General features: G+C 47.4%; 1 protein-coding gene across 1 annotated transcript in view; it reads right to left on the bottom strand.

The window, feature by feature from the left end:
* Positions 1–4,787: 4,787 nt before the first annotated feature.
* gpr39 (G protein-coupled receptor 39) overlaps positions 4,788–10,086 on the bottom strand; it is a 7,362-nt gene continuing 2,063 nt past the window's right edge. The window contains exon 2 of the mRNA XM_079618703.1: positions 4,788–5,346. Coding sequence (XP_079474829.1) covers positions 4,871–5,346 — 476 coding nt within the window. The 3' untranslated portion in view covers positions 4,788–4,870. The remainder of the gene's footprint in view (positions 5,347–10,086) is intronic.

The raw sequence follows: 10,086 nt of genomic DNA, 5'->3' as shown, positions 1-10,086 counted from the left end.
TCACAGATGCCTCTGCCTCGAGTTGCTGGCAGTACGTCTCGCTCTGAGCCGCTTAAAGAGGCCGCTGCAGGGCAGGGATGTACTGGTCCGTACGGACAACAAAGTGACTGTTGTGTACATCAACCGGCAAGGTAGTCTTCACTCCCGTCGCATGTCGCAACTCGCCCGCCATCTCCTCTGCTGGAGTCAAAAATATCTGAGGTCGCTTCGGGCCATTCACGTGTGTGCGGTGTGCGTAAACATGTGGCAGACGAGCTATCACAAGCTGCGCTCCCGGGAGAGTGGCGACTCCACCCCCAGGCGGTTCAGCTGATCTAGAGAGATTGGGGAGGCTCATGTAGACCTGTTTGCCTCTCCAGAGTTGCACTGGCACACAGCTTGCCCCCCGGGGGCAACACAAATACGCGTTTCCCCCAGTGGACCTACTTGCATAAACCCGGTGCAAAGTCAGGGAGGACCTATTGGCCCACCCGGACCTGGTTCCCGGAACTCATGCCCCTCATGACAGCCCCTCCGTGGCCCATTCCTCTGAGGAAGGACTTTCTTTCTCAGAGACGGGGCACCCTATGACACCCCGGTCCGGACCTCTGGAAACTCCATGTCTGGTCCCTGGACGGGACACGGAGGTGCTAGGTGACTTACCTCCAGGGTTACTTAACACCATCGCTTCAGCGCGAGCACCGTCTACGAGACGCGCTTATGCCTTGAAGTGGAACCTGTTTGTCGACCTGCAGGCATTTTCGGTCGACAAATCGTATCTAGAGTTCGGGCCGGGTGACAACCACATGGTACTGGGCCAATAGGTCCTCCCTGACTCTCACCAAGAGGACCCGTGAAGATGTTCGATAGGGTCTGTGCTTTCCTTACTTGCAGCATGGGTTGGAGTGAGGGCTATCTCCCTCCACCCTCAAAGTACATGCTGCCGCTATTTCAGTGTATCAAGACCACATAGATGGCAAATCAGTGGGGAAGCATGACCTGGTTTTCAGGTTCCTTAGGGGGGCGAGACTGTTAAATCCTCCTCGATCCCCCCATACCCTCTTGGGACCTTTCCCTGGTGCTTCGAGCACTTCAGGATGCTCCCTTTAAGCCTCTGCAGTCAGGAGACTTAAAGCTTCTGTCCATGAAGACTTTGCTGCTGGTTGCACTGGCCTCTATCAAGAGGGTAGGGGACCTGCTGGCATTTTCGGTCGACAAATCGTATCTAGAGTTCGGGCCGGGTGACAACCACATGGTATTGAGACCCCGGCCTTGCTATATGCAAAAGGATCCTAGCACTCCCTTCAGGGACCAGGTGACCAGGGACCACCTGGAGAAGGCAGACCAAGCCCTGGCTTTGCTCTGTCCCGTCCGCGCTCTGCGACTGTACGTGGACAGAACTCAAAGCCTCTGGACCTCAGACCAGCTCTTTGTCTGTTACGAAGTCCAGCAGAAGGGAAGGCTGTCTCCAAGCAGAGGTTGGCTCACTGGATAGTGGATGCCAACGCCACAAGGCGTGCCCTGCCTGCTTAGGTTGCATGCTTTCTCCACGAGAGGCATTGCATCCTCCTGGGCATTGACACATGGCGCCTCGCTAACAGATATATGTAGAGCTGTGGGCTGGGCGACTCCTAACACCTTCTTTAGGTTTTATAGCCTACATGTAGAGCCGGTCTCCTCCCGTGTTCTCACGCTAAACGGGTAGAAGCACTGAGAGGCCCGGCTCTGTCTTATATTAAGCACTTATATTACGCTCCAGAGTGAAAAACCTGTTGAGTCCTCCACCACCTTCGGAGCCAGACGTCGTGGAGCGTCCGGCTTCAGGCCTTTATCCGTTGATTCCCTGAGAACCGGGTCTAGGCTGGGTGCCATAGGTGCAACCCTGCAGGGATCCCATATGTGTATTCTTCCACGGCTGCTCCTAAACGGAAGCCGTGTCTTTCCCTTGGGCTAAGTCACCCTATATTTGTATGCAGTACAACCTACGGGTTAGTCCATATGTATATGTCCACATAACTCATTCGGGGAAGAATGTGGCTTCCACAGCGTTCTTCTTTCTAACGGAAAGGGCATGCTATCCCAGTGTTATCAAATAGTCTCACTGTATTGGTTGCCACGAAACCAAATTTATTAAGACTGAAATTGTATTTTCTTGTAAAAAACAACAACAACAAAAAACAATTGTTATAATCCAATAATCTTTATTTACAACTTTGAAAAATCATTTATGGATGGATGGTTGGATGGATGGATAATCAGTCCACTTTAGACATTCTACTTACTATAAGTAACTTTGCAACTACATGTCAACTAACTTTCATTAGAGTATTAGTAGAGTCTTAAGTTGACGTACTTGATGTTAGTAGAATGTCTTAATTGGACTTTATAAATAAAGTGATACTATATATAATCGTATCAATCAAACTGAGATTCCCTGTTAACTCCAAAGGTTTAAAAGAGTGGTTTGGCTGCTAGTTAGCATGGGTCAGTTAGACTCTGCTGGTAAACTGCCTCTTTCTCTACTGAAAGTCATTCAGAAATAACCATATATTCTGACAAAATACATTTTCAAGAAACATCATTAATATTTCTTATTATTGTATTATGAGTGACTGATTCAGTCACAGCTCAGCATAGTCACTAGTGAAGGTTTGAGATGAATGGGAATGAAAACACTTATAGAGATGTCTTGACTTTGTTTTTAAAAAAATGATGTGTTTCCTGTAACATTTGTAAACAGGTTTTATGTGGCCTCTATTGTAATTCTGAGCTTTTCCTGGTTTCATTATTGTTACAGTTTCTTGGTCCCTCACTCTCATTTCACATTTGACCCATGTACTGCTTCATGTCCTGAATTGTGATTAAAGTTTGCAAACTCTAAAGCGTCTGGTCTGCAGGGGTCTACAGTTTTCCACAGTGGTCTGCAGGGGTCTACAGTGGTCTATAGTGATCTACAGTAGTCTATAGTTATCTACAGTGGTCTATAGTGGTCTATAGTGATCTACAGTGGTCTATAGTGATCTACAGTGGTCTATAGTGGTCTATAGTGATCTACAGTGGTCTATAGTGATCTACAGTGATCTATAGTGATCTACAGTGGTCTATAGTGGTCTATGTTGATCTACAGTGGTCTATAGTGATCTACAGTGGTCTATAGTGATCTACAGTGGTCTATAGTGATCTACAGTGGTCTATAGTGGTCTATGTTGATCTACAGTGGTCTATGCTGATCTACAGTGGTCTATAGTGGTCAATGTTGATCTACAGTGGTCTATAGTGATCTACAGTGGTCTATAGTGATCTACAGTGGTCTATAGTGATCTACAGTGGTCTATAGTGATCTATAGTGATCTATAGTGGTCTATAGTGATCTACAGTGGTCTATAGTGATCTATAGTGATCTACAGTGGTCTATAGTGGTCTATAGTGATCTACAGTGGTCTATAGTGGTCTATAGTGATCTACAGTGGTCTATATTGATCTACAGTGGTCTATAGTGATCTACAGTGGTCTATAGTGGTCTTGTTTATAGTGATCTATATTGACTACATTGGTCTATAGTCGTCTACAGTGATCTACAGTGGACTATAGTGGTCTATAGTGGTCTTGTTTATAGTGATCTGCATTGGTATATAGTCGTCTACAGTGGTCTATAGTGATCTACAGTGGTCTATAGTGATCTATAGTGATCTACAGTGGTCTATAGTGGTCTATAGCGGTCTTGTTTACAGTGATCTATATTGACTACATTGGTCTATAGTCGTCTACAGTGATCTACAGTGGACTATAGTGGTCTATAGTGTTATACAGTGGTCTATAGTGGTCTTGTTTATAGTGATCTACAGTGGTCTATAGTGGTCTTGTTTATAGTGATCTACATTGGTATATAGTCGTCTACAGTGGTCTATAGTGGTCTACAGTGGTCTATAGTCGTCTACAGTGGTCTACAGTGGTCTATAGTGATCTACAGTGGTCTACAGTGGTCTATAGTGATCTACAGTGGTCTATAGTGGTCTACAGTTGTCTACAGTGGTCTACAGTGGTCTATAGTCGTCTACAGTGGTCTATAGTCTTCTACAGTGGTCTACAGTGGTCTATAGTGGTCTACAGTGGTCTATAGTCGTCTACAGTGGTCTATAGTCTTCTACAGTGGTCTACAGTTGTCTACAGTGGTCTACAGTGGTCTATAGTGATCTACAGTGGTCTATAGTCGTCTACAGTGGTCTATAGTCGTCTACATTGGTCTATAGTCGTCTACAGTGGTCTATAGTCGTCTACAGTGGTCTATAGTCGTCTACAGTGGTCTACAGTGGTCTATAGTCGTCTACAGTGGTCTATAGTGGTCTATAGTTGTCTACAGTGGTCTATAGTCGTCTACAGTGGTCTATAGTTGTCTACAGTGGTCTTGTTTATAGTGATCTATAGTGATCTACAGTGGTCTATGGTGATCTACAGTGGTCTATAGTGATCTACAGTGGTCTATAGTGATCTACATTGGTCTATAGTGGTCTTGTTTATAGTGATCTATAGTGATCTACAGTGGTCTATAGTGATCTACAGTGGTCTATAGTGATCTACATTGGTCTACAGTGGTCTATAGTGATCTATAGTGATCTACATTGGTCTACAGTGGTCTATAGTGATCTATAGTGATCTACATTGGTCTACAGTGGTCTATAGTGATCTATAGTGATCTACATTGGTCTACAGTGGTCTATAGTGATCTATAGTGATCTACAGTGGTCTATAGTCGTCTACAGTGGTCTATAGTGATCTACAGTGATCTATAGTGATCTACAGTGGTCTACAGTGATCTACAGCATGTTTTAAAGCAATCTCCAGCAGTCTTTAGTGGTTAGCAGTCTTCAGTTGTATACAGTTAGTTTGTTCATCAGTTAGTGTTAGGTAGTGTGCTGGCTTGATTTATCTCCTCCTGTGGTTCAGAGGTGGTCGGTTGTTGGTCTGTGGGGTTCGGAGCACTTTGTCTCTCTTCTGACGATGGAGGCGTCGATCTGCCGCCGGTGACCGTCCGTATGCGGTTTAGCGATCGTCTCAGCAGGGGGCGTACGGTGTTACTGGAGCTCTTTGAGGCTTGACTGCTTTCCAGTGTTCTTCTGTTGACGTGCTGGAGAGACAAGCGGCACAGGAGTGTCTGCCAGAACGCAGAGCGAAACTGGCGCGAGGAGAGGTTATACAGCAGCGGATTCAACACCGAGCTCAGATAGAAGAAGCTGTCGGCCACCAGATGCAGCTTCACGTAGTTTCTCAGGTAGCTCGCGGTCCAAGATGACTTGGGCAACGCTGCTGTCATCAGCCTTCGGATCTGGTTTGGCATCCAGCACACGAACAGAGCGCAGACGATCAGCACTAACAGATGCGTACACACACCGACAGACATGGAGGAGAGGAAACAGAATGATGTGTGAGAAGCGAATCAACATGTCAGGATCCACAATCATAGACCGTATATAAACTGGACACAGCGACCCAATAGGTTTCAACGGAGAAAAGTGAAGCCAATTAGAAGCTTCACTTCCTGATCGCCAGGCGAACTGCGCAGGCTCAAACTGAGCTTGATGACGTAGATGTGACGTGAGCCTGTCTGACAGCTGTCAGTCTTCTAGTAGCTGTGCCGAGAGAAATCTGAATCATTCCCTTCCGAATCTCGCAGAGACGGAGAGCGTGAGCATTAGCTGTCCATGAGCTAGCAGCAGGAGCAACTTCATCACTCTCTATGGGCTACTCCCTCGACTTTATCAGACTTTATGCCTCCACGTCCCCCCGATTGTTTGCAAACTTCTCCGCCGGTCTATACGGTAATTTCTCGACTGTGCGACAGAGAGTCGCGCGGTTATGACGCAATCGTTAGCCTATTTTTACAAAAACTGCTTCTATGGGGGCATATAAGATACAAGGTGATGGAGCCTTTTATACATTTTCATGTTTCTTTAGAAATAAATAATGGACAAATTGAGTTTTTAAACGCCTCAGATGTAAAGTTATTCGCTGTCAAAGTGACGCCGTAATGAATGGGAGTCAATGGGATGCTAACAGTGATGATCTGCTAATCAATGGCGCCCGGGGAGGCTTCAGTTTCCGGCGGATGGATTTCCCGCTAGGGTACAGATGTAGAATTACAAATTAAGTGTTAGCAAGGTTCCCTTGAGTCTTTACTCCAGGAAAATTATCTGATGCAGCTTTTTACTGTGTTTTTCAGTCCTGCTCCAGAGCATTTTTAAAAGAATATAGCTATTAGGGCCTGATTTAAATGAAGAGCCGTTTGGGAGTGAAAGAGCCGTTCTTATTGCTGAACTGAGCCAAACGATCTGGCTCACTTAAATGAGTCTGAATTTCCGTCACTATTCCTGAAGTATCTCAGTGGGCTTGATTGACAGAGAGAATGTGTTCAGTGATGTTTGTGTAAGGTTGGGTCAGGTTAAAGGTAAACCTTGTTTTTTTCAACAGGCATTTTGTCTTGTAAATTAGAATCACTGTTTATTTATTTGACTGCACCAATTTTTTTTTAAATTGAGCTGAATAATGACACTTGTCTTTTTAGAGATGCTTTACACCTGAATTTGTATTTGGCTCATATAGAAGTTTGCATCATTGATCCTTTTACAGTTTTTTATCAACTGCGTACACACATTTTCAAAACTTTCCCCCCTTTTTTTAAACTTTACACACAGATCCAAGAATTGCACACACAAAATGCCTCACATCTATTGCTAAATGAAGCACTGCATTCAAAATGTCACAAACACATCTCAAAGCAAACATTTGTCTTACGTTACCTTTGCCATAATATTATATTTTTGGATATATATATACACCTAAAGCTCTTCTTTCATGAGCTCCTCTGTACATTTCTTTACAAGATTGAAAGTAATCGGCAGAGAGATGTTGAAAAATCTAAGATTGAAAGCAAAATTGAAACCAAACTATTAATATTATTAACTATTAAACTATTACATATTAACTATTAAACTATTAAGTATTTTACTGTAAGCATTTGTGGTTGTGAATACACTATTACACAGTCCAAAAAACCTGTAACTTGACATTTGGCCTATTTCTAGGCCTATTCTAAAGCCATGATTGGTTGGTGTTCAGTAAAGCAATGAGTGTTTGCACATGTGAGGTGTTCGTGTGAAGCACTGATGAAGTACTGTGGCGTTTTGATAAATTGTGCTTGAAAAAGGAAATCAAGATACTTCCTGAAAAAGGAAATCAAGATACTTCCTGTTAGACTTTTGTGTGTTGTGGTTTGCAAAAATGTTTTATGAAATTGCAAACTGAGTCGAAGGCCGGGAATAAGTGTATGGTTTTGCAGATTTGGTGTGTGGTTCTGGTGTTTGAGTGTCAGCTTTCAGAAATTGTGTGACAAGTAAGGATTCTGTGTGTAAGCAGTTTAAAAAAAGTTTTTTCCTGTTAATTACTGTGACACTGCTTTGAAACAATCTGTACTGTAGAAAGTGCTGTAGAAAAAAAGCTGTCTCGACTTGCCCGAGACCTGAGAGTAGACAAACAATTAATCTATAAAGGGATAGTTCAACACAAAATGAAAATTACCCCATGATTTACTCACCGTCAAGCCATCGGTGTATATGACTTTCTTCTTTCAGACGAATACAATCGCAGTTATATAAAAAAAACGTCCTAATTCTTCCAAGCTTTATAATGCCAGTCAATAGCCATTTCTGTTTTGGAGTCCATCAAAGTGCATCTATCCATGATAAAAGTGCATCTATCCATGATAAAAGTGCATCTATTTATTTATCATGGACAGATTCACTTTTATGGACTTCAAAAAAGAAACGGCCATTCACTGCCATTATAAAGCTTGTAAGAGCCAGGACATTTTTTAATATAACTCCGAATGTATTCGTCTGACAGAAGAATATCATATACACATAGGATGGCTTCAGGGTGAGTAAATCATGGGCTAATTTTCATCTTTGGGTGAACTATCCCTTTAAAGTCCCTGTAAAGGCAATTCTGAAAAAAAATTCTACACACATTATAAATGTTAGAAATGTATTGCTAAAACATATTACAAAGACTGTGAACTGTGAAGTACTGAATTGTGGAGTTAGACCGTTAAACAGTTTTTCACCATTGCTGTGTTCCGGATTCGATGACGCACTGGAGCCACTGAGCTCCTGGCCCCGCCCCTACTTGATGATGCACTGGAGCCACTGGGCTCCTGGCCCCGCCCCTACTTGATGATGCACTGGAGCCACTGGGCTCCTGGCCCCGCCCCTACTTGATGATGCACTGGAGCCCCTGAGCTCCTGGCCCCGCCCCTACTTGATGATGCACTGGAGCCCCTGAGCTCCTGGCCCCGCCCCTACTTGATGATGCACTGGAGCCCCTGAGCTCCTGGCCCCACCCCTACTTGATGATGCACTGGAGCCCCTGAGCTCCTGGCCCCGCCCCTACTTGATGATGCACTGGTGCCCCTGAGCTCCTGGCCCCGCCCCTACTTGATGATGCACTGGAGCCCCTGAGCTCCTGGCCCCGCCCCTACTTGATGATGCACTGGAGCCCCTGAGCTCCTGGCCCCGCCCCTACTTGATGATGCACTGGTGCCCCTGAGCTCCTGGCCCCGCCCCTACTTGATGACGCACTGGAGCCCCTGAGCTCCTGGCCCCGCCCCTACTTGATGATGCACTGGTGCCCCTGAGCTCCTGGCCCCGCCCCTACTTGATGACGCACTGGAGCCCCTGAGCTCCTGGCCCCGCCCCTACTTGATGATGTACTGGTGCCCCTGAGCTCCTGGCCCCACCCCTACTTGATGACGCACTGGAGCCCCTGAGCTCCTGGCCCCGCCCCTACTTGATGATGCACTGGAGCCCCTGAGCTCCTGGCCCCGCCCCTACTTGATGATGCACTGGTGCCCCTGAGCTCCTGGCCCCGCCCCTACTTGATGATGCACTGGTGCCCCTGAGCTCCTGGCCCCGCCCCTACTTGATGACGCACTGGTGCCCCTGAGCTCCTGGCCCCGCCCCTACTTGATGATGCACTGGAGCCCCTGAGCTCCTGGCCCCGCCCCTACTTGATGACGTACTGGAGCCACTAAGCTCCTGGCCCCGCCCCTACTTGATGATGCACTGGAGCCCCTGAGCTCCTGGCCCCGCCCCTACTTGATGATGCACTGGAGCCCCTGAGCTCCTGGCCCCGCCCCTACTTGATGACGTACTGGAGCCACTAAGCTCCTGGCCCCGCCCCTACTTGATGATGCACTGGAGCCCCTGAGCTCCTGGCCCCGCCCCTACTTGATGATGCACTGGAGCCCCTGAGCTCCTGGCCCCGCCCCTGCTTGATGATGCACTGGAGACCCTGAGCTCCTGGCCCCACCCCTACTTGATGACACACTGGTGCCCCTGAACTCCTGGCCCCACCCCTACTTGATGATGCACTGGAGCCCCTGAACTCCTGGCCCCACCCCTACTTGATGATGCACTGGAGCCCCTGAACTCCTGGCCCCACCCCTACTTGATGATGCACTGGAGACCCTGAGCTCCTGGCCCCACCCCTACTTGATGACACACTGGTGCCCCTGAACTCCTGGCCCCACCCCTACTTGATGACACACTGGTGCCCCTGAACTCCTGGCCCCACCCCTACTTGATGACACACTGGTGCCCCTGAACTCCTGGCCCCGCCCCTACTTGATGATGCACTGGAGCCCCTGAGCTCCTGGCCCCGCCCCTGCTTGATGATGCACTGGAGACCCTGAGCTCCTGGCCCCACCCCTACTTGATGACACACTGGTGCCCCTGAGCTCCTGGCCCCGCCCCTGCTTGATGATGCACTGGAGACCCTGAGCTCCTGGCCCCACCCCTACTTGATGACACACTGGTGCCCCTGAACTCCTGGCCCCACCCCTACTTGATGATGCACTGGAGCCCCTGAACTCCTGGCCCCACCCCTACTTGATGATGCACTGGAGCCCCTGAACTCCTGGCCCCACCCCTACTTGATGATGCACTGGAGACCCTGAGCTCCTGGCCCCACCCCTACTTGATGACACACTGGTGCCCCTGAACTCCTGGCCCCACCCCTACTTGATGACACACTGGTGCCCCTGAACTCCTGGCCCCA

This window comes from Phoxinus phoxinus, assembly GCF_949152265.1.
Source record: "Phoxinus phoxinus genome assembly, chromosome: 7".
In the NCBI taxonomy this organism is placed as follows: Eukaryota; Metazoa; Chordata; class Actinopteri; order Cypriniformes; family Leuciscidae; genus Phoxinus; species Phoxinus phoxinus.
The sequence above is the reverse complement of the archived record's forward strand: the minus strand, read 5'-3'. Positions and strand labels throughout refer to the sequence as shown.